The 25,775-nt window shown below is 47.1% G+C and overlaps 1 protein-coding gene across 3 annotated transcripts; it reads left to right on the forward strand.

Annotated features, from left to right (window-relative positions):
• Nucleotides 1-4,921: 4,921 nt before the first annotated feature.
• On the forward strand, nt 4,922-8,026 carry LOC140418622 (uncharacterized). Of its 3 annotated transcripts, none has more exons than XM_072502160.1 (3): nt 4,922-5,048; nt 5,481-5,570; nt 6,758-8,026. In XM_072502160.1, exon 3 carries the CDS (start codon nt 6,857-6,859, stop codon nt 7,826-7,828), a length of 972 nt encoding a protein of 323 aa, XP_072358261.1. In that variant the 5' UTR covers nt 4,922-5,048; nt 5,481-5,570; nt 6,758-6,856; the 3' UTR covers nt 7,829-8,026. The 3 variants fall into 3 exon arrangements, with proteins under 3 accessions (XP_072358261.1, XP_072358262.1, XP_072358263.1); XM_072502161.1 differs by having other exon boundaries at nt 4,926-5,048; nt 5,489-5,570; XM_072502162.1 differs by lacking the exon at nt 5,481-5,570 and having other exon boundaries at nt 4,926-5,048.
• Nucleotides 8,027-25,775: the final 17,749 nt, after the last annotated feature.

Consider the following 25,775-nt stretch of genomic DNA (forward strand, 5'->3'; position numbering starts at 1 on the left):
GTGCTTCCCTTGATATGTGACCCACAGTCTTGCCGGCTGCAGCATTCCAAATTTGATCTTCTTTTTATGAAGCACCGCCTTGGCCCGATTAAAGCTCGCCCTCCTTCTCGCCACCTCCGCACTCCAGTCTTGATATACGCGGATCACCGCGTTCTCCCATCTACTGCTCCGAGTTTTCTTTGCCCTTCTGAGGACCGTCTCTCTGTCCTTAAAACGGAGGAATCTCACCACTATGGCTCGAGGAATTTCTCCAGCCCTCGGTCTTCGCGCCATAACTCGATAGGCTCCCTCCACCTCCAGCGGACCCGTCGGGGCCTCCGATCCCATCAACGAATGCAGCATCGTGCTCACATGTGCCCCGACGTGTATAACCGGTGTGACCTGTATAAGATGGACGGGTTGCATCTAAACCGGAGAGGCATAAATATCCTGGCCGCGAGATTTGCTAGTGTCACACGGGAGGGTTTAAACTAGTATGGCAGGGGGGTGGGCACGGGAGCAATAGGTCAGAAGGTGAGAGCGTTGAGGGAGAACTAGGGAATATGGACAGTGTGGCTCTGAGGCAGAGCAGACGGGGAGAAGTTGCTGAACACAGCGGGTCTGGTGGCCTGAAGTGCATATGTTTTAATGCAAGGAGCATTACGGGTAAGGCAGATGAACTTAGAGCTTGGATTACTACTTGGAACTATGATGTTGTTGCCATTACAGAGACCTGGTTGAGGGAAGGGCAGGATTGGCAGCTAAACGTTCCAGGTTTTAGATGTTTCAGGCGGGATAGAGGGGGATGTAAAAGGGGAGGCGGAGTTGCGCTACTTGTTCAGGAGAGTATCACAGCTATACAGCGAGAGGACACCTCAGAGGGCAGTGAGGCTATATGGGTAGAGATCAGGAATAAGAAGGGTGCAGTCACAATGTTGGGGGTATACTACAGGCCTCCCAACAGCCAGCGGGAGATAGAGGAGCAGATAGGTAGACAGATTTTGGAAAAGAGTAAAAACAACAGGGTTGTGGTGATGGGAGACTTCAACTTCCCCAATATTGACTGGGACTCACTTAGTGCCAGGGGCTTAGACGGGGCAGAGTTTGTAAGGAGCATCCAGGAGGGCTTCTTAAAACAATATGTAAACAGTCCAACTAGGGAAGAGGCGGTACTGGACCTGGTATTGGGGAATGAGCCCGGCCAGGTGGTAGATGTTTCAGTAGGGGAGCATTTCGGTAACAGTGACCACAATTCAGTAAGTTTTAAAGTACTGGTGGACAAGGATAAGAGTGGTCCGAGGATGAATGTGCTAAATTGGGGGAAGGCTAATTATAACAATATTAGGCGGGAACTGAAGAGCATAGATTGGGGGCGGATGTTTGAGGGCAAATCAACATCTGACATGTGGGAGGCTTTCAAGTGTCAGTTGATAGGAATACAGGACAGGCATGTTCCTGTGAGGAAGAAAGACAAATACGGCAATTTTCGGGAACCTTGGATGACGAATGATATTGTAGGCCTCGTCAAAAAGAAAAAGGAGGCATTTGTCAGGGCTAAAAGGCTGGGAACAGACGAAGCCTGTGTGGCATATAAGGAAAGTAGGAAGGAACTTAAGCAGGGAGTCAGGAGGGCTAGAAGGGGTCATGAAAAGTCATTGGCAAATAGGGTTAAGGAAAATCCCAAGGCTTTTTACACTTACATAAAAAGCAAGAGGGTAGCCAGGGAAAGGGTTGGCCCACTGAAGGATAGGCAAGGGAATCTATGTGTGGAGCCAGAGGAAATGGGCGAGGTACTAAATGAATACTTTGCATCAGTATTCACCAAAGAGAAGGAATTGGTAGATGTTGAGTCTGGAGAAGGGGGTGTAGATAGCCTGGGTCACATTGTGATCCAAAAAGACGAGGTGTTGGGTGTCTTAAAAAATATTAAGGTAGATAAGTCCCCAGGGCCGGATGGGATCTACCCCAGAATACTGAAGGAGGCTGGAGAGGAAATTGCTGAGGCCTTGACAGAAATCTTTGGATCCTCGCTGTCTTCAGGGGATGTCCCGGAGGACTGGAGAATAGCCAATGTTGTTCCTCTGTTTAAGAAGGGTGGCAGGGATAATCCCGGGAACTACAGGCCGGTGAGCCTTACTTCAGTGGTAGGGAAATTACTGGAGAGAATTCTTCGAGACAGGATCTACTCCCATTTGGAAGCAAATGGACGTATTAGTGAGAGGCAGCACGGTTTTGTGAAGGGGAGGTCGTGTCTCACTAACTTGATAGAGTTTTTCGAGGAGGTCACTAAGATGATTGATGCAGGTAGGGCAGTAGATGTTGTCTATATGGACTTCAGTAAGGCCTTTGACAAGGTCCCTCATGGTAGACTAGTACAAAAGGTGAAGTCACACGGGATCAGGGGTGAACTGGCAAGGTGGATACAGAACTGGCTAGGCCATAGAAGGCAGAGGGTAGCAATGGAGGGATGCTTTTCTAATTGGAGGGCTGTGACCAGTGGTGTTCCACAGGGATCAGTGCTGGGACCTTTGCTCTTTGTAGTATATATAAATGATTTGGAGGAAAATGTAACTGGTCTGATTAGTAAGTTTGCAGACGACACAAAGGTTGGTGGAATTGCGGATAGCGATGAGGACTGTCTGAGGATACAGCAGGATTTAGATTGTCTGGAGACTTGGGCGGAGAGATGGCAGATGGAGTTTAACCTGGACAAATGTGAGGTAATGCATTTTGGAAGGGCTAATGCAGGTAGGGAATATACAGTGAATGGTAGAACCCTCAAGAGTATTGAAAGTCAAAGAGATCTAGGAGTACAGGTCCACAGATCACTGAAAGGGGCTACACAGGTGGAGAAGGTAGTCAAGAAGGCATACGGCATGCTTGCCTTCATTGGCCGGGGCATTGAGTATAAGAATTGGCAAGTCATGTTGCAGCTGTATAGAACCTTAGTTAGGCCACACTTGGAGTATAGTGTTCAATTCTGGTCGCCACACTACCAGAAGGATGTGGAGGCTTTAGAGAGGGTGCAGAAGAGATTTACCAGAATGTTGCCTGGTATGGAGGGCATAAGCTATGAGGAGCGATTGAATAAACTCGGTTTGTTCTCACTGGAACGAAGGAGGTTGAGGGGCGACCTGATAGAGGTATACAAAATTATGAGGGGCATAGACAGAGTGGATAGTCAGAGGCTTTTCCCCAGGGTAGAGGGGTCAATTACTAGGGGGCATAGGTTTAAGGTGAGAGGGGCAAAGTTTAGAGTAGATGTACGAGGCAAGTTTTTTACGCAGAGGGTAGTGGGTGCCTGGAACTCACTACCGGAGGAGGTAGTGGAGGCAGGGACGATAGGGACATTTAAGGGGCATCTTGACAAATATATGAATAGGATGGGAATAGAAGGATACGGACCCAGGAAGTGTAGAAGATTGTAGTTTAGTCGGGCAGTATGGTCGGCACGGGCTTGGAGGGCCGAAGGGCCTGTTCCTGTGCTGTACATTTCTTTGTTCTTTTGTTCTTTGACGTCCGCCCCTTCTGCACCTTCAGGAAGACCAAGAATCCTTAAATTCTTCCTCCTCGCATTATTCTCCAGCACCTCCAGCCTTTCCACACATCGTTTATGGTGTGCCTCGTGCATCTCCGTCTTCACCACCAGGCCCTGTATATCGTCATCGTTCTCGGCAGCCTTTGCCTTCACGACCCGAAGCTCCCGCTCCTGGGTCTTTTGCTCATCTTTTAGCCCTTCAATCGCCTGTAATATAGGGGCCAACAGCTCCTTCTTCATCTCCTTTTTAAGCTCTTCCACGCAGCGTTTCAAAAACCCGTGTTGTTCAGGGCCCCATATTAAACTGCCACCTTCCGACGCCATCTTGGTTTTTGCTTGCCTTCCTTGCCGCTGCTCTAAAGGAACCACCGCAATCCAGCCACCTTCCTCTCCTTTTTCCATCCGTATCTAGGGGGGATTCCCTTCTGGTTTACCGCACAGTGCTTTTAGCCGTTAAAATTGCCGTTGGGGCTCTTATTAAGAGCCCAAAAGTCCATTCCACCGGGAGCTGCCGAAACGTGCGACTTAGCTGGTCATCGCCGCACCCGGAAGTGGCAGCTCCTCCATCATTGAGGATGGGGATATTTGTGGATCCTCCTCCTTCAGTGAGTTGTTTAATTGCACCACAATTCACGATTGGATGTGGCAGGACTGTAGATCTTCGATCTGAAACGTTGGAAGACCTTCTCCATTCACCTTTTGCCCTGATGAAGGAGCTGCACTCCGAGAGCTAGTGACTCCAAAAAAAACTGTTGGACTTTAACCTGGTGTTGTAAAACTTCTTATTGTGCCCACTCCAGTCCAACGTCGGCACCTCCACATCTGATATATCAGATAGATATTGTTCTGACAGTGCCGCCTGTTGTGTGTAAGTAATTGGATTGAATGTCCAAAGAGCCAGCACAGGGATGAAGAGCCGCATGATTTACACCTATAATGGAATGAATAGTCAATGTAAGGAAATAGAGAGAAAAGAGAGGGAAAGCAATGATTCCGGGACAGAACCCAGTCCAAATAGAATCAGGGGAGGTGAAAGGGAGGTTGGAAACGTTTAAAAATCTCTCCTTATTCCCAGAAATGAAATATAAGAGAGGACTGGGACGGAACGGTGGTGCAGTAGTTAGCACTGGTTCTGAGAACCTGTGTTCAATCCCGGCCCCGGGTCACATTCGTGTCTGCATGGGTTTCACCCCCACATCCCAAGAAAATGTGTATGGTCGGTGGATTGGACACGTTAAATTGCCCCTTAATTAGAAAATTTCAAAAATATATATAGAAGCAAGCACCTACTCACAAAAATTAGTCTGAATTTTTCAAAACGCAATTCATCTCAATTGGGTAACAAATTTATTTTCTCTGCAGTTTCAGTTCAGTGGCGCTGTAATTACCCAGCATTCCCTGCGTATGTGCAAGTGCCCTATTCACACCACAGGAGCCAACCGCGCAGGCGCAATGCTGGGCTATATGTGGAGCATGCACAGTGTCATTTTGCTTGAGGCCTTGTGCGTGCGGGAGATGCTTTACTGAACGGGTGAGAGTCGGTGGGCCGGAGGGGGGAATGGAGATGGAGTGGGGTTGGGGAGGGAGCGGAGGCTTCATAAAAACCCAGTGCAGGTCTCACAACCTCAATAAGAACCTGCAGGCCCCGGGTTAGTTACACCGAGGCTTTTCCCCATGAACAGGCCCAGGTGACTGGCACCACCTTGGATCAGTGGGGAGTGAAGCGCATGCGCCGTTATGTGACGCAATAGTGTGGGCGGGGCCTCGGTCCCGGTGACCAGGGGAGAGTCTCCTTTGGGACCTCTGTTCTCAGAGCTGGATTCATGTGGACGCAGAGGCGACACTGGTTCAGGTGGTGATGGACATTCTGGTGCAACCTCAGCCACCAAGAGTAATTATGCAACATGTCGAGGATTTGAAAGAGAGAAACATGCTTCAATTTGATCCATTTTTTTTTTCTAAGCCATCCAGGTTTCGCCCAATTCAAAGCAACATTTGACACTGAGCCACACAGGGAGATATCAGGGCAGGTGGACAAAAGCTTGTTTCCAAGGTAGGTTTTAAGGATGGTCTTAATATAAGAAAGTGAAGGAGTGAGCATGAGAGGCTTAAGGAAGAATTTCCAGAGCTTGGCTATCAGGCAACTGAAAGAACAGCCACCAGTCATAGAGTGATTAATATTGCAAATGCTCATGACCATAAGATGTAAGATGCAGAGCAGAAGTAGGCCATTCGGATCATTGAGTCTGCCCTGCCATTCCATGAAATTGTGTCTGATCTGATATCCTCAACTCCACTTTCCCGTCTTATCCCCCTAACCTTGATTCCCTTCCTGATTAACAATTGTCTGCCTGAGTCCTGAATTAGATGAAAGTAAATATCTCGGTGACAGAGATAGGGAGATACAACCCTGGAGGAAAAGGTGCTTCTTAAACGAGAGATTTTATAAGTCAGTGGGCAAAGGGAAGGTGGATGACCACGTCTTGGTGTGAGTAAGCACAGTTTTGGATGATCTCAATATTACAGGGAGGTTGAATGTGAGAGGTCACCCCAGGGTGCGTTAGGATAGTTGGGTCTAGAGGAAATAAAAGAATAGATGAGAGTTTCAGAAGCAAATGAGCTGAGAAAAGGCTGGAGGCTGGCAATGTTACTGAGCTGAAAATATGCAGTCTTGATTCTTTTTAAATGAATACAAGCGATTTGGGCATTGCTGGCTAGGACATTCATTGCCCATCCCTAATTGCCTTTGAGAAGGTGGTAGTGAGCTACTTTCTTGAATCGCTGCAGTCCATGTTGGGTAGGTACACCCAGAGTGCTGTTAAAGAGGGAATTCAATGATTTTTACCCAAAGACCTTGAAGGAACAGTGATATATTTCTAAGTCCGAATCTGTCAAAGTTCTGGTTGAGAAATACCCAATCTCTCTCCTTCATTGCCTGCCTCTCTCCTCTCTCTCCTCTCTCTCGCGCCCTCTCTCTTTTCTCTTACCCCCCTCGCCCCTCTTCACGTCGAGGCCACAGCCTTCCGAAGGCCCAGGAATGCTGGGTAGTAGGTTCCTTTTCCTGAAGGACATTAATGAACCAGTTGGGTTATTATGACAATCCAGCAGTTTTCATGGTCATTTTTCCCAGTGCCGGTCCCACAAATGACCACATTCGTTCAGGTCAATTTCACAACCTGCCTTTGTGTTTTTGTGGGTTCTCTCTCACTCTGTTTTGTCTGTTTTAAATCAATTTCACAGGGTATTAGAGCGAATTTGCAGTTGGGAAACTCAGACTGAACATTACATCAAGATCTGACAGAATCCCCAATTTAACCTGAACATCATTGGATTTTGAACATGGAAGGAAAAAGCACCGTTCACAGTGGGGAGAAACCGTACACGTGTTGTGTGTGTGGACAAGACTTCAACCAATCATCTGACCTCTCACAACATAAATGCAGTCACAACGGGGAGACACTGTGGAAATGTGGGGACTGTGGGAAGGGATTCAATTACCAATCGAAGCTTGAAACTCATCAACGCATTCACACTGGGGAGAGGCCTTTCACCTGCTCCGTGTGTGGGAGGGGATTCACTCAGCCATCCACTCTACTGACACATCAGCGAGTTCACACTGGGGAGAGGCCGTTCACCTGCTCACAGTGTGGGAAGGGTTTCATTAATTCAACCAATCTGCTGACACACCAGCGAGTTCACACTGGGGAGAGGCCATTCACTTGCTCCAAATGTGGGAAGGGATTCACTCGGTCATCCGACCTACTGACACACCAGAGAGTTCACACTGGGGAGAGGCCATTCACCTGCTCCGAGTGTGGGAAGGGATTCACTCTGTCGTCTGATCTGCTGACACACCAGCGAATTCACACGGGGGAGAGACCATTCACCTGCTCCATGTGTGGAAAGGGATTCACTCGGTCATCCCATCTGCAGAGACACAAGCAAGTTCACACTGATGAGAGACCTTTTAAATGCCCGGATTGTGGCCAGTGCTTTAAATGTTCCTGGGACTTGGTGTCCCATCAACGTGCTCACACTGATGAGAGGCCGTTCACGTGCCCTGACTGTGGGACTGGGTTCAGGCGATCATCTGACCTCATTACACACCAGCGGGTTCACACTGGGGAGAGGCCGTTCACCTGCTCCAGGTGTGGGAAAACATTCACCCAGTCATCCAACCTGCTGAGACACCAGCGAGCTCACAGTGTGAAGAGACCATTCACCTTATCTGTGTTTGGGAAGGGATTAATTCAGACAGCCACCCTTCTAACACAACAGCGAGGTCTCCCTGAGGAGATACCGTTCACCTGACCCGAATGGCAGGATGGATTCACTTAGTCATTGTTTCTGCTGAAACAACAGTGGGTTCCCAGTGTGAAGAGATGTTTTAAATCATGTATAATCAAGGTGTTCCCAGTGATGAGAGACTGTTCAGGTCTCCCTTTAAGACTGGGTTTTGGAAATTGAAGTTAAATGGAAAATAAATCAGCTCTGTATTAACTACCAAAATATCTCTAACACAAGTCTTTTTTTTGAAGCACTCTCCCTGTCTCCTCCATCCTCACCTTCAACACCAAGTGTGAGGAGCTCATGGAGTTTCTTTGTCACTAAGTCTGAGACAATCTGATCAGTTATCTCTGTCCCTTCCCTCCTTCCACTAGCTCACTGGGCCAAACTGTCTCTAAAGTTTCCCCTTTCCTGAGCCCTGAACCCACACCTTTCTCTCGTTTCACTCCCATCTCCCCGCATGCCCTATCAGGATTCACCTTATCCATTAGACCCACTCCTGCTCCAATGGCCCTATTCCCATTAAAGTACTGACAATCCAAACTCCCCAAGTTCACTGACTTTGTTCATAGTTCTCTCTCTTCAGGGACTGAACCTCTTTCCTTCAAATCTGCCATTATCACCTCTCCTCAATGAAACCAACTTTTCACCCCACTGTCCTTGCAAACAACCGCTCCATCTCTATGCACCATTTCCCCTCCAGATTCTGTCTTACCTCCCAAATCCATACCCATCTTTCCCGAACTCAGTGTTTGAATCCCTCTAATACGATTTCTGTCTCCCATAGAAGCCAGACTCTTGTGCAGGCACAGACCGGGTGGCAGGTTCCCTTCCCTGAAGGACATTAGTGACCAGTGGGTTTTTATAACAATCCAGCAGTTTTCATGGTCACTTTTTCCCAGTACTGGCCCCACAAATGACCAGATTCATTCAGCTCAATTTCACAACCTGCTTTTGTGTTTTGGTGGCCTCTCTTTAAATGTCCCTTGTTTGTACAAATAGCTTTACTGGGTTTTGGAAGGATTTACACTCGGGGAAAGTCAAACCAAACATCACATGAAAATCTGCCAGAGTTGCCCTGTTCATCAGGACCCGGATATCATCGACCTTTACACATGGCAGCAAAAAACCCTGTTAATACCAGGGAAAATGTGGGGACTGTGGCAAGGGATTCAGATCCCCGTCTGAGCTGGAAACACATTGATGCAGACACACTGGGAGAGGCCGTTCACCTGATTCCTGTGTGGAACAGATTCACTCTCTCATCCCACCTGCTGACACACCAGCAAGTTCACACCGTCAAGAGAGAGTTTAAATGCTCCGACTGTGAGAAGAGCTTTAAAACCCACTGAGGGACTGAGGGAGCACCAGCGCATTCACACCGGGTACGCACCATTCAGCTGCTCACAGTGTGGGAAGAGGTTCAGGACATCACCCCACCTTCTGAGACACCAACGAATTCACACTGACGAGAGACCTTTTAAATGTCCAGACTGGGAAATGCTTCAAAGGTTCTGTAGATTTGCAATACCATCGACGTGTTCAGTGATGAGAGGCCGTTCAGGTGCTCTCACTGCAGGACTGGATTCAAACGATCATCTCATCTCACTGCATACCAGCGCACTCACACTGGGGAGAGGCCGTTCACCTGCTCCAAGTGTGGCAAGGGATTCACTCAGTCATTCAATCTGCTGATGCACCGAAGAATTCACACGGGGGGGAAACTGTTCACATGCTGTGAGTGTCAAAATGGATTCATTCACTGGTCCCACCTGGAGACACCAGCGAGTTCACAAATGATTTTGCAGGAATTGCTGCTGTTAATCACATCCTGGACTGAATCATGTTTATTCTGACATTTGGGGTTGATCTCTAATGTCAGTTACCCAGTTTAGACTGAGCAGGGACCCCATCACATCACATCATGTGTGGATAAAGCATTATGTCTGCAAACCCTATTAAATGCAAATTAGTCAGAGACTGCGCTGAACTGAAGATGAGCAGTAAACAGATCACAGTCCAATCCTGCAGCTCTCCATTGACAGGAGCAGAATCTGTTCTGTAACTCGAGATTGCGGCTGTGTGAGCTCTTGAGTATTTATAATCACAAGTAGGCTCGAGCTATTTGGTAGATGGGCTGTTCAAAGCTATTAGCTTCTCAGATATTGAAGGAATTACTCTGAAAGTAAACTCACCGATTTCTCAGACTCTGGTCCATTAGTGCTGATATACAGTGAATCACTGGATGTTACTTGTTCTGTGAAATATCTCTCTCGATTGTTGCTGAACTGTTGGATAACTGATTACATTCAGACATGTCTGGAAAGGACTATGTGCCCAGGTTTAACTGTAATTTGTAACCAATAGACCATAAGACATAGAAGCAGAATTAGGCCATTCGGCCCATCGAGTCTGCTGCCATTCAATCATGGCTGACATGTTTCTCATCCCCATTCTCCTACTTTTGCCCCATAATCTCGGACCCTTTATTAATCAAGAACCTATCTATCTGTCTTAAAGACACTCAGTGATTTGGCCTCCACAGCCTTCTGCAGCAAAGAGTTCCACAGATTCACCACCCTCTGAAGAAATATCTCCTCATCTGTGTTTTAAAGGATTGTCCCTTTAGTCTGAGATTGTGCCCTCTGGTTCTAGTTTTCCCTACTTGTGGTAACATCCTCTCCATGTCCACTCTATCTTGGCCTCGCAGTATCCTGTAAGTCTCAATAAGATCCCCGCTCTTCCTTCTAAACTCCAAAGAGTACAGACCCAGAGTCCTCAAACTTGGAGGAGTGGATATCGGGATTTGTGAACTAACATGCAACATCCAGATGTAATGACTTTATTCAACATACTGCACTTGATATAACCTTAGTTAAAATACATATCAGTGCATTTTTGTTCTCATCAGGTCTTACTGTACATAGATCTTTTTTAATAATTCTGTGTATAACACTTTGAATACCTAAGCTCTATCCAGACTAAATGCAATGATAGAAATGTAAATTTCTTGAATGGTTCCTTATGTTAAATCCACTTCAAAAGGTAAAACATATCTGCCTGCAGAAGTTCTCAAAATCAAACTCATCAGTGGCATCACTAGTTGTTTTATAAATGTACATTACGTTGCGTTTAATATTCTTGAGCTTCAGATATATCCTACACTGAGTTATAAAAATATATTCTTGTCTCAAATCCAGAAGTGAGAACTGGCATTCCAGTTCTAACTATTGCATTGTCCGCCCATTGGTGTTAGTTGTATTTTGGTGATCCCACATTATAACTAATTCCTTTTGCAAGAACATGCGCTACAAAAAAGTGTTGTTTTCAAGCCCATAATGCAATATGAATTAATGTATGTTAAATACAAAATGGTTATAGTGTGCGAATGCTCAGACTAACAACATTCAATTTTATAAGGCAGCAGCATTATTTAAAAGATCAATTTACTAATGGTAGACTATTGACGCCAGTTAAAAAAACCTATATGGCACTGTGATCTGGGATGTACTTCTGAGGCTGTGTAAGGCTCTGGTCAGACCCCATTTGGAGTATTGTGAGCAGTTTTGGGCCCCATATCTAAGGAAGGATGTGCTAGCCTTGGAAAGGGTCCAGAGGTTCACAAGAATGATCCCTGGAATGAAGAACTTGTCGTATGAGGAACGTTTGAGGACTCTGGGTCTGTACTCGTTGGAGTTTAGAAGGATGAGTGGGGATCTTATTGAAACGTACAAGATACTGCGAGGCCTGGATAGAGTGGACGTGAAGAGGCTGTTTCCATTGTAGGAAAAACTAGAACCAGAGGACACCATCTCAGATTAAAGGAACGATCCTTTAAAACAGAGATGAGGAGGAATTTTTTCAGACAGAGGGTGGTGAATCTGCGGAACTCTTTGCCGCAGAAGACTGTGGAGGCCAATTCACTGAGTGTCTTTAAGACAGAGATAGATAGGTTCTTGATTAATAAGGGGATCAGGGGTTATGGAGAGAAGGCAGGAGAATGGGGATGATAAAAATATCAGCCATGATTGAATGGCGGAGCGGACTCGATGGGCCAAGTGGCCTAATTCTGCTCCTATGTCTTAAGGTGAACATACAAGGACTCCTAAAGTCCACTCAGAATTAGATGCTGAACTGAAATGATAATATTAACGATGATCAAAAACTTGGTTTAAGTGCCAGGCAATGACCATCTCCTACTAGACAGAACCTAACCATCTCCACTCAATAATGGCCAAGTCAACTCAATTTCTCCTCATGGGACAATGCCCTTACTCCAGGAACCAGTCCAGTGAACTGATCCTCAACAACCCCTCAGTAAGTATGTCCTTCCCTGGGTAAGGAGACAAAACCTGTGCACAGTACTCCAGCTGAGGCCTCTGCACAGCCATGTTTAACTGTAGTGGACTCTTATACTCCAATGCCTTTTTAACAAAGCTAACACACTAGGTCTGAACGTGTTGCAGTCTATGAGATCTTGCTGTGCACAAATTAGCTGCTGTATTTCCTACATTACAACATTAACTGCACTTCAAGGGAATTAAATTGGCTGTAAAATGCCAGGACATCTTGAGTTCATGAAAGGCTCGACAAAAATACAAATCTTTCTTTGACAAAGGAGATATGACCCAGAAGTGGAACAGTCGAGAACGGGATTTCAATTAGTCTCTTTTTACCTTGGAGGAAACAAATACTCGACACAGTGTGAGTTTGACACCAAACTGATTTACTTCACATTTGATATTAATATCTAGAATATTAAACTCCAGCCCCATTATAGGGGTCACTAACGTCAACAGAAATCAGCTCCAAGAGTCCAAGAGTGGTGTCAGGGAACCTGATACTGGATGGATTCCAGGTTTGAACCCTGCAACTGAACGGCATCATTCTCGTGACACCAGGTTAAATGTAAATTGTCAATGATTCAGCAAAAGCTGAGCTCACCTCCAACACCAAATGCAGGCAGCAGCCATTTTGGGGACTGCTGTTTTGCCGAGGGAAGCAGGCAGCTCATGAAAGGGCCAGGTGAATAAAGACCGCACTATGCGACCATAGACATCAAATCTAGGTGCAGCACTCAGATCTGTGCTAGTTTATCCCTCAAATCTCACAGAAAATCACATGAAAACAAACCATGTTTTGACCCACAGTGACTCTGACAGCAGTGCACTAACATGCACCACACTGTCTAACTTCATGCAAAAAACAGATTGACAATCCCATTTTGTTCCAGACAGGCTCCATAACAAGTTCATCGATGAGCTTAAATTGCTATTTATTGGAATGAGCAGGTTTCTCGTTCCCTCCTCTCTTCCAGCCTTTTGAAAATTACAAACGGTCTCAGAGGCTGCAGATCCTGTGTCACTGACCAGGAAAGTAATTTTCACATCACACCAGCGCCCGTTCCCACCCCCGCTGGTAACTAAAAACCAACCCAACTATCAGAATGAACATGGTTCAGTTCTGGACGACGTGAACAGCAGCAGCAACAACAGAATCCAACCCCTGTAGTCATAAGTGAAACTGTTGGTGTCTATGCAGGTTGGATGAAAAAGTGAATGCCTTCCCACACACGGAGCAGATGAAAGGTGTCTTCACAGTGTGAACCCGCTGGTGCCTGAGAAGGTTAGATGCCTGACTGAATCCTTTCCCACACACGGAGCAGATAAATGGTCTCTCCCCTGTATGAATGTGTTGGTGTTTCAACAGATTTGTTGAGCTTTTAAAGCTCTTTTCACAGTCAGAACATTTAAACAGTCTCTGATCACTGAACAAGTTGGTGTGTCAGCAGAACTGGTGACTGAGAGAATCCTTTCCCACAAATAGAGCAGGTGAATGGTCTCTCCCCAGTGTGAACCCGTTGGTGGGTCCCAAGGTTGGATGAACTGATGAAGCCCTTCCCGCACACGGAGCAGGTGAAAGGCCTCTCGCCAGTGTGAATGCGCTGGTGTATCAGAAGGTTTGATAATTGAGTAACTCCCTTCCCACATTCAGAGCAGGTGAATGGCCTCTCTCCGGTGTGAATTCGCCGATGAATTTCCAGCAGGGATGGAGAAATGAATCCCTTCCCACAATCACCACATTTCCATGGTTTCTCCTTGGCGACGGTGTTCTTGTGTCTCTCCAGGTTGGATGATCAATTGCAGCCTCGTCCACACACAGAACACGTGTACAGTTTCTCCCCACTGTGAATGGTTCTTTCGGAATGTGTAACTGGTCAAAACTCTTTCTATAGTTAGTTCACTGGAACACTTTCACTCGAGAATGTGTGTGTCTCAAAATTGTTCCAGACACTGATGTTTTAAATCTTTATCCACAGACCGAACAGACAAACTCTCATTCCACATTCAAAGGTGGATAATATTCAGGTCCTGATGACTCGAGTGACTGTCAGATCTTGATGTAATGTTTGATTCAAGTGAACCATCCGCAAGTCTAACCCCCTGTAAAATGAGTTTACAAAATCATTACTTTAAATGCAGAATAGAAATTCTGAACAGACAATTCTAGTTTCTCTGAAACATTTTTCATCTCTTATTCCCCCAAATCTGTAAATCCCCGTCCCACACACTCTCCCTCATCCCTGGGCTGAAATCCAAATAAAGTTGGATAATTCTTTCAGGATCCTTTAAGAAATTCTACAACTCAAGCTCATGTTTTACAAGGAGGATCGAGAGTCCCTATGGCTGTGTTGCCTTCCCGGTGCCAGGGTTCGGGACACTTACATGGGCACATAGGTATAAGGAGCAGGAGTAGGCAATTCAGCCATTCGAGCCTGCTCCGCCATTCAATAAGATCATGGCTGATCTCTTCTTGGCTTCAAATCCAGCTCCCTTTCTGTTCTCCATATCCTTTTAACCATTTTTTAAAAATCAGAAATGTACCTATCTCCCTCTTGAAACCATTTAATGACTCAGACTCCACTGCACTATGGGGTAATGAGCTCTGTAAATTCACCACCCACTGTGAGAAGTATTCCCTCTTCACCTCAGTTTTAAATTTACCACCTCTCAACCTATATCTGTGACCTCTCATTCTAGATTGCCCCACATGGGGGAACATTTGGCTTACATTTATCAATCCCTCTTAATATTTTCTATACCTCGATCAAATCCCCGCTCTCCCATGCACGTTTTGAATGTTTACCATCATCTATCCCACTCTCTGATTGTTCCCCATTGCTGATCCTAATAAGCACACTTTTCTTCTTATCTGTTTCTCTATCTCCTTCCCTTCGTCAGATATTCCTTTACTCTGATTGAACTCTTCTTTATCGGCAGCCCATTGCTCAGTTACAGTTTCCCCTGCCACCCTTTGACTCCAATTTACCAGGGTCAGGTCCATTCTTACACCACTAATGTTGGTTTTCCCCAGTTAATTATAGCTTCCACAATCAAAGGCTGAAGATATTCAGGTCCTGATGAATGAGTGACTTGACTCAACTGAGTGATGTTTGGTTTGAGTTTCCCATCTCAAAATGCTGCATCTAAAAATATGTAAAATAATTTTAACAAAATCCATCATTGTCAGTCCAGGAGAGAAATTGAGAAGAAACAAACATTTCACCTAGTTTGAGTTTGCTGTGTATAAATCCTCCCCTTCCAATCCCGATAAAAGACGTTTCCAAAATCCATCATGGTCAGTCCAGGATAGAAATTCATAACATTCTCTCCTCCTGCTTACATGTGTGATCAATGTAAGAAATTGGTATATATATTGTATTTTATATCTGGTGCAGTAAGGTTTTTAAAAGCCTGGGTTAAGGTATATACTTGTTGCAGTAATATTATTAAATGACCTTGGTTAAGGTCCAGACTGTGTGTCTGCTAAAGCTGCAATTAAGAAGATCTGAAGTCATTATTCATTCTAACCATTTACGTGTTTTCATAGAGATGCCTAATGTAACATTGTTATGATTTCTAGAGATTCCCTGGAGTGCCGATAATTTATTGGGGTGTGTTTTTTGTCCATACTAGACAAGGTCATGGAACATAGTCGGATACAGATAATGCAATTAATGGGAGGAGCCAGGTGTGTCTGTAGTTATGCAGTTTCAGAACGGTTGCAGTCTGCTCGGAGATTTAAGTTGAACAGCAGTTTTGCCAGATGCTGTAAAGATGAGCAGGAGCTTCTGACAAGACAGAAGTATTTGGTATTGGTGTTGCTTACTTGGAGTTAGTGAAGGTGTAAGACTTAAATTTAGGTTTTTCCTTCTGTTTAAGAACTTTTATTTAAATTTGGAGTACCCAATTATTTTTTTCCACTCGCTCCGACACCGACCCTCTCCCATATACCCACTTCCTAATCATGACTATATTCGTCGTCCAATAATAATTACTAAAGTTCGGCAGCGCCAGCCCGCCCCGCTCCAGCATCCCCTTTTTTACTTGCAGGGTCTTATCCGCCCATACAAAGCCTGTGATCACCTTATTGACCAGTTTAAAGAAGGACCGCGGAATAAAGATGGGGAGACACTGAAACACAAACCGGAATCTCGGAAGACCGTCATTTTTTAAGAGGCAATTTAGTGCGGCCAATTCACCTACCCTGCACATCTTTGGGTTGTGGGGGTGAGACCCATGCAGAATGTACAAACTTCACACGGACAGTGACCAGGGGCCGGGATCGAACCCGGGTCTTCAGCACTGTAAGGCAGCAATGCTAACCACTGCGCCAATGTGCCCCCCGTAAGAACTGTTTAACTGATAATTGGAAAGCTATTTTCTTTCATGTTAAGTGTGGTTAGTTCTGTGTTTAAATTAAAGTTTGTTATAACATAAAAGATACTGTCATGATATCCACATCAGCATATCATGGTGCAATCACACACACACTGATGGACAGGTAGTTGGACCAACCAGCACACACATAACATCGCAGCCAATCACCAGTGAGAGCACACGCACAATAAAACAGGGAACACCACAGTTCCCGCTTATTCTACCAGGAGATAGCTCAGAGCACAGAGCTCACAGCGTGCCACTCAGACATACACCATGTGCTGAGTGCCTCACTAAGATAGTGATAGGGCTGGGTCCACAGGTTAGCTGGTGAAGCACATACCCAAACCAGCAGTTAGTAGTTGTCATTGTTTAAGACAATAAAACAGAGTTGTACCATCTACAGCCGTGTTGGATCATTTGTGCATCGGAACACCCAACACGACATGATACAAGTAGTGGAAGCTAACCAGCGACTGTGAGACCTACCTGCACCCTTTCAGAAATCCGCCGTCCTGCTCCATGGAAAACATCAGCCCACTGCAGCCGCTCCGAATCGCTGGAAATCTTGGCGTCAACTGGAAGCTGTTTAAACAGCGCTTCCAGCTCTTCTTAGAAGCCACAGACAGGGAGAATGCATCAGACACCAGGTAGATCGCCCTCCTCCTCTCCACGGCAGGGCAACACGCCATCCACATCTACAACTCCCTGGCATTCGCAGAAGGCGAGGACAAGACAAAATATAAGACGGTGCTTCTGAAGTTCGAGGACCACTTCAGCGTGGAAGTGAATGAGAGCTTCGAGAGGTACCTCTTCCAGCAGCAGCCTTTCCAATCTTACTTGACACACCTCCGTATCCTCGCGCAGTCCTGCGGCTATGAGGCCACCTCCGACTCCACGATACGGGATCAGATAGTTTTTGGGGTCATCTCGGACACCCTACGCCAGCAGCTCCTTAAAATAAAGCGCCTCACCCTAGCGACTGCCATCGAGACCTGAGTCCTCCATGAGAACGCGACCAGCCGGTACTCCCAAATCCAGGCAGCCGAAACGGCCCGGCACGGGTCCTACGAGGTGGAGCAGGTCCAGTCGATCGAGTTCCTCCTGGACGAGGGCGGCCATTTCGCGCGCTTTCCGAGGCCTCCCGTGCTTGTACGTGCCAAAAGAGGGGACGTGACGCAGAGGGACCTGATGTGCAGGTGCTCTCTATGCAGGACCGCACCGTGCATGCGCAGTGACGCAATGAACGCCATGACGTCACAACGTGCGGCAACTGTGGCTCCACCCACTTAAAGCGGCAATGTCTGGCCAAAGCGCGACAATGCCTCCGCTGTGGCAGGATGGGCCACTACGCTGCCTGCTGTCGAGCACCTCAACCTGCCAACTCCCAACAATTCCGCCAGCCTTGCAGGGATGTGCGGATGTTTCAGCCCCCCTACACTGAGTCATATCCTGATAGTATGCAGACCAGCGATACCGAAGACAGGGAGCCCTTCTGCGTTGCGGTAATCCACAAGAACCGGATGTCCACAAGTCGGAACCACCAGCCGCTGCCAGTGCACAGCATTGATCCGGGCAATGAGTGGTGTGCCACCCTAACAGTCAACCGATCACAGATCACATTTCACTTGGGCACTGGTGCCTCCGCCAATCTCCTCGCGTGGTCAGCCTTCCAGACCCTGAAGGTCAAACCACCGATTCTGCCATCCCACTGTCAGCTGGTTGACTACAATGGAAACGTCATCCCGGCCACGGAGTCCTGCCAGCTCGAGGTTACACACAACTCACACAAAGCCACATTATCGTTTGAAATTGTTGGATCCTCGAAGGACTCTCCGTTAGGCACACAGGCGTGCAAGATCCTGCACCTTGTTCAGCGGGTACACACTCTGTCTCCAGAAGGCACGTCCGATTTCCCGGATGCAGACTTTAGGGCGCAGCTCCACTCACTCCTCGCGCACAACCGTGAGGTTTTCGAGGGCATGGGCACACTGCCCTACACGTACAGAATACGGCTCAAACCGGTCGCCACCCCGGTCATTCACACACTTCGTAGGGGCCGAGCACCACTCAAGGACTGCCTCAAGCAGCAGCTGTAGGACCTGCAGGACCAAGGAGTGCTTTCCTGGGTCACGGAGCCAACGCCATGGGTCAGCTCCATGGTGTGCGTCAAGAAGCCCTCCGGCGAGCTCCGGATCTGTATCGAACCAAAAGATTTGAAGAACAACATTATGAGGGAACACTACCCCATACCCAAACGAGAAGAAATCACGAGCGAAATGGCTCGGGCAAAAATATTCACCAAGCTTGATGCCTCAAAGGGTTTTTGGCAGATTCAATTGGATCAGTCCAGCAGGAAGCTGTGCACTTTCAACACTCCATTTGGCAGATACTGCTACAATAGGATGCCATTACGGCATCATCTCGGCCTCCGAGGTGTTCCATCGCATTATGGAACAGATGATGGAGGGCATCGAAGGGGTACGCGTCTACGTAGACAACGTTATCATCTGGTCCACCACGCCACAGGAGCATATCAGTCGTCTCCAGCGTGTTTTTGCACGGATACGAGATCAGGGCTTGCGCCTCAACCGAGCCAGTGCTCTTTTGGCCAGATTGAGCTAAAGTTTTTGGGGGACCACATCTCCCGGTCGGGTGTGCGGCCGGATGCCGACAAAGTGGCAGCCATCGCCGCCATGCAGCAGCCGTCTGACAAGAAGGCAGTGCTGCGCTTTCTTGGGATGGTCAACTTCCTGGGGAAGTTAATTCCTAACCTTGCTTCGCACACGACTGCTCTTCGCAACCTGGTCAAAAAGACAACGGAATTCCAGTGGCTGCCCGCACACCAGAATGAATGGGAGGAGCTCAAGGTCAAGCTCACCACCGCCCCGGTACTGGCATTTTTCGATACCACACGGGAAACAAAGATCTCAACTGACGCCAGCCAGTCTGGCATTGGGGCGGTACTCCTGCAACGGGACACTACATCATGGGCTCCGGACGCCTCTGCGTCGCCATGACCACCACAGAACAGCGCTATGCGCAGATTGAGAATGAGTGCCTAGGCCTGTTGACTAGCATCAACAAATTTCACGATTATGTATATGATCTTCCGCATTTCACTGTGGAGACCGACCATCGCCCCCTGGTCGGCATCATTCAGAAGGACCTCAACGATATGACCCCTCACCTCCAGCGCATTCTGCTCAAGCTCTGGGGGTACGACTTCCAACTTGTCTACACCCCTGGGAAGGATCACATCATCGCAGATGCTCTGTCCAGGGCGGTTAACACACCACCCGACTCGGAGGGGTTCGTTTTTCAGGTCGACGCACAAGTAGCCTTCACATCGGCCAATCTGCCGGCCACTGACGCACGTCTGGCCCACATTCGCCGTGAGACTGCGGCTGACCCCCTTCTACAGCATGTAATGCGCCACATGATGGAAGGGTGGCTCAAGGGGCAGTGCCCACAATTTTACAATGTCCTGGACGACTTGGCCGTTATTGATGGTGTCCTCTTGAAGTTGGACCCGATCATGATTCCACACAGCATGCACCGGCTTGTCCTCGAACAACTGCACGAAGGCCATCTCGGAGTTGAAAAGTGCAGGCGGAGGGCCCGAAAGGCTGTGTACTGGCCGGGCATCAGCGACGACATCGCCAACATGGTGCTCAACTGCCCCACATGCCAAAGGTTTCAGCAGGCGCAACCCCCTGAGACACTTCAGCCCCATGAGTTGGTCACGTCTCCCTGGGCGAAGGTGGGCGTGGACCTTTTTCATGCGCTCGGCAGGGTCTACATTATTCTGATTGACTACTTCTCAAGTTATCCGGAGGTCATACGCCTGCACGACATGACATCATCAGCTGTCATCCGGGAATGCAAGAAATCTTTGCTCGCCATGGAATTCCCCTCACCGTCATGTCTGACAACGGGCCTTGCTTTGCGAGCCAAGAATGGTCTTCCTTTGCCACTTCATACAACTTCACACACGTGACGTCCAGTCCCTTGCATCCTCAGTCGAATGGCAAGGCGGAAAAGGGCGTCCACATTGTGAAGCGGCTCCTCTGCAAGGCTGCTGATGCCGGATCTGACTTCTGTTTAGCCCTGCTGGCCTATCGCTCAGCCACACTGTCCACGGGCCTCTCGCTAGTCCAGCTGTTAATGGGTCGCACCCTCAGGACCACTGTGCCGTCCATTCATGTTCCTGACTCGACAATGCTCCAGTATTGCGAAGGATGCAACAACAGCGTGCTCAGCAGAAGGTGGCACATGCCGCTCGGCCGACTGATCTTCCTGCCCTGGCGCCTGGAGACAACGTACGCACACACCTGCCGGAGGGTGGCTGGTCGGCAACGGCTGAGGTTCTCCGCCACGTGGCTCCCCGCTCCTTCCTGGTTCGCTTGCCTGATGGCTCCATTCGCCGCCGTAATCGGTGGGCCCTTCGTCTGGTTCCGTGCTCGCTACGAGATCATGCACCGGTGCCACGCCCTCCTGTTGTCCCTGATGTCGACTTTGTGGAGCTTCCTGCCACTCTGCCTCTTCCTCTTTCGCCTGTGGCCAGGCCCATTCCTCAGCCGGTGGATCCTGACCCACCCTTGAGGCTGTCAAACCGAATTTGTCACCCACCTGAGAGACTTGACTTATGAGCCTGTTAGCACAGTGGGCTCACTGAATTGTTTTACAGTACTGTTAATGAGTTTCTTTTCTTGTCGTTCATTGTTCAAGAAGTTTTCTCTCATCGTTTGCTGATTGCATTGTTCTGTTATTGGTACAACCTCGTTGCTCTGTTGCACCTGACACCTTCCTCTGTATACAGTTGAGCCTCATGTACATGTTGTAAATATTGCACACACATACTCAGATGCACTCAGTACACATTTCTATTTATTAGCATGTAGGCACATATCCTTGTGAAAGGGGGGAATGTCATGATATCCACATCAGCATATCATGGTGCAATCACACACACACTGATGGACAGGTAGTTGGACCAACCAGCACACACATAACATCGCAGCCAATCACCAGTGAGAGCACACGCACTATAAAACAGGGAACACCACAGTTCCCACTCATTCTCCCGGGAGATAGCTCAGAGCACAGAGCTCACAGAGTGCCACTCAGACATAGACCATGTGCTTGAGTGCCTCACTAAGATAGTGATAGGGCTGGGTCCACAGGTTAGCTGGTGAAGCACATACCCAAACCAGCAGTTAGTAGTTGTCGTTGTTTAAGACAATAAAACAGAGTTGTACCATCTACAGCCGTGTTGGATCATTTATGCATCGGAACACCCAACACGACAGATACTAACTGGGCAGTCATCACTCCTGGGGTAAAGTATCCTTTCCTCGCAGTTTTACAAATTGTAAGAGTATTTGGGCTTCTTGTCTGGTGCCCTGACAAATGTTGGGCATTGGTCCAGGATTCTGACACAGGTATGACCGCGCATGCGCCGTGTTACACACTGTCCCCTATAAAATGGCGGCCGCTAACTCGGTCCCGTCTCCATGGGGAGGCCCCGGGCCGCAGTTACCACCGCCCCTCATTACTGCATCCACGGCATCGGAAGCTTCTTATTTCCGGTTTCAGGCCTCTTCTGGACGTTTATGAAGCCTCGCCTCCCAGTCTGCCGCCTCTCTTCCTCCCCACTCACCGGCTCCATTTACTCTCCCGCACTCGACATATTTCAGCACCTTCCAACAGCACGAGGAACAGAGCGTACTGCGCATGCTCCCGTTAGAAACCGCATTGCGCATGTTCCAGTAACACAATGTAGCGCCTGCGCGGGATGCTCGTGCATTGAGGATAGAGCACATTCTACTGACCATTGAATGCTGGGTACACCTGCAATTAATTGTGGGACAATTTGGTAGAATCAAAAATAATGTTTCCTTGGAGCTAGGGGGTCAAGATATGAAATTATTAAGTCGATTACCATGACAATGCAAGTGCAGTCGCCATAGTTCTGCTCTCGTGTAATTAACAACAGAATAAACACTGACAGATCTGAACTCACTGGAGTGTATGTAGGTGTTGCGAACAATGTTTTTTCTTCCCATACACAGAACATTTAAACCCCATCTTGTCAGTAAAATGTAGCAATTAAGATGGTGAACGATCTTCTCATGGTGCGATTTTACCCATGAGTTTCCAACTCACATTGGGATCTCAGACCCTTGTTACAGGCAGGAGGGTAATTCGTTTAAATGGTCTTGATTTATCCTCTCACTACCCGTCTGTAAACTGAATGACGAATTTGATTTTTGATTCCCCTCTTTATAAGTAGTGGTATATTTTCCCTAACACTTAATTTTGGAGTGATCCAATCCTCTATGAATAACGTAGAGCAGAGAAGGCTGAGGTGGGACCTGTTGAGATGTACAAAAGTATGAAGGACATAGATACGATAGAGAGAAATAAGGTTTTCCACTGAGTGGAGGGGATACAGATTTAAGGAAATCGGCAGGAGGTTTAGAGGGTATTTGAGGAAAAGATTTTCATGCCGAGGGTGGTGAGAATCTGGAACATGCTGCCTGAAAGGTTGGTAGGGGTGGGAACATTCACAACATTTAAGAATCATTTAGATGATGACTTGGAAAATGGGATTAGAATAGATAGGTGCTTGATGGCTGCTGCAGAAATGATGGGCCGAAGGGCCTCTTTCCGTGCTGTAAAACTCTATGACTATGACTCTAACTCACACAGCAAAAACAAGATAAAATAAAATAAAATGGTTATTTTATTTCAGACACACAAAATACAGGAAAGGGGTTTCACAATATCTGTCCCTTTTGCTCTCATACAATAAAAGAGAGATAAAGGGAAAAAAGAGCAAGATCACAATAAAAACATGCTTTTACGTAGGTTCTCAGTCCAGATTAAAAATTTGATGTCATATTTCTTCAGAGGGTAGTTGGCTGACTGAGCCGCCTTTCCAGAAGTGAAGACTTCCATGATGGGAGAAGATACATCTGCAAGTTCGAATGTTCCAGTAGTTCAGTGTAGATGAGGGGCAGGCTATTACAAACTTGGGCATGGGCTCATTCTGCTGCTACACGTACGATGGAAAATAGTAGACAGAAACAAGTGGCTGCCTGGATTCTTGCTTCTTGTTGAAGTTCAAATTGTTGGTGAATTGGACATTTTTAATTCTCGCTCAGTGTACCCGAACAGGCAACGTAGTGTGGTGACTCGGGGCTTTTCACAGTAACTTCATTGCAGTGTGAATGCAAGCCTACCTGTGACTCTAATAAAGATTATTGTTAGTATTAAGACTGACAAAAGATCCAAAAGCTGTATAATTAAAGGAATTCAGACAGCTCAATCCTCGGTCATGTGACAGGTTGTTTCTCATTGAATGATTCGGCGAATAAGGCCCCTGATTGAAGCTATTGTGCTTTGGAGAAGGTAGTGATCGGACCATAAACCCCAGATTGGTGAATAGCAGTCACAAACATCTGACTGTCATAGCTGGCTGAGGCAGGCATCTGGTTTGTTGAACCGTTATGTTGACTTGGCTGGAACATTTATACGATGCCAACGGTGTTACATTCCAGGAGGCGTGAGCTGTTAGCCTATGTTTGATTTTAAGCAGTTCAGAAATTTCCATAAGTCAGCAATTTTACCAGACCAGCAATTGTCAATCTTGAAAAATAGAGAAAATAATAATTTTACAAAGTAGCTGATGGGAATATATACTGTCTTTGTCCTTTCTACTGACCAGGAAACTCTTCTGATAAGTTCTATACGATCAAACATCCACAGTTAGAGAAAAAAAAGTGTTGTTAACCTGAAATGAGAACAGAAAACTCTGGAATTTCACCAGATCTGGTAGTGTCTGTGGCATGAGAAACATTGTGTCTGTGCAGAACCCAACGTAGTTCAGAATTCAGGACTATGACTTTCCATCAGACCTACACTGCATCAGTGCACAGACCGTCGTACTTAACTCGGTTGCTCAATTGAAAGATGCTCCCAAATGTGCTTAGTATTTCTGGCATTTTCTACTTTTATCTCTGGTTATCCCTGAGTCAGGACTCGTTGGGTCCGACAAATCAAACTACAGGCCTATTGCAAGATTTGCAACACTTTTTAAAATTAATCTTTATTGTCACAAGTAGGCTTACATTAACACTGCAATTAAGTTACTGTGAAAATCCCCTAGTCACCACATTCCGGCGCCTGTTCGGGTACACAGAGGGAGAATTCAGAATGACAGAATTACCTAACAGCACGCAAAAGAGAAAATGCTGGAAAATCTCAGCAGGTCTGGCATCATCTATAGGGAGAGAAAATAGCTAATGTTTCAAGTCCGATAACTCTTTGTCAAAGCGAACAGACAGAGATAGTGGGAAATATTTATACTGTGGAGTAAGACTGAAAGATGAGTCAAAGGCACAGAAACCCAGGGAAACCGGGTGCTAATGGCCACAGAAGTCAAGGGGAAAGAGTGCTAATGGAAAGGATTTACGAAATCATCCACACTGCTGACACACCAGCGCACTCACACCGGAGAGAGTCCATTCACCTGCTCCAATTGTGGAAAGGGATTCACTCAGTCATCCAACCTGTTGACACACCAGCGAGTTCACACTGGGGAGAGACCATTCACCTGCTCTGTGTGTGGAAAGGGATTCACTCAGTCATCCGACCTGCTGACACATCGGCGCAGTCACACTGGGGAGAGACCATTCACCTGATCCGTGTGTGGGAAGGGTTTCATTTTTTCAGCCAACCTGATGACACACCAGCAGGTTCACACTGATGACAAACCTTTCAAATGTCCAAATAGTGGGAAGTGTTTTAAAACTTCCCAGGAACTTATGTACCATCAACGTATTCACACCGAGGACAGACCATTCAGGTGCTCACACTGTGGGACAGGCTTTAGACGATTCTCGCATCTCACTGTACACCAGCGTACGCACAGTGGAGAGAAACCATTCACCTGTTCAGAGTGTGGAGAGGGATTCATGCAGTCATCCACCCTGCAGAGACACCAGAGAGTTCACACAGGGGAGAGGCTATTCACCTGCTCAGAGTGTGGGAAAAGGTTCATTCAGTCATCCACACTGCTGAGACACCAGCGACTTCACACTGTGGAGAGGCTGTTCATCTGCTCTCAGTGCGGAGAGGGAATCATTAAGTTTGCCAACCTACTGACCACCCACAAGTTCACAACTAACTCCAGAGGTTGTGTGGGTTTCCTCCGGGTGCTCCAGTTTTCTTCCACCGTCCAAAGA

Source organism: Scyliorhinus torazame, chromosome 5 (assembly GCF_047496885.1).
Source record: "Scyliorhinus torazame isolate Kashiwa2021f chromosome 5, sScyTor2.1, whole genome shotgun sequence".
Classification (NCBI taxonomy): Eukaryota; Metazoa; Chordata; class Chondrichthyes; order Carcharhiniformes; family Scyliorhinidae; genus Scyliorhinus; species Scyliorhinus torazame.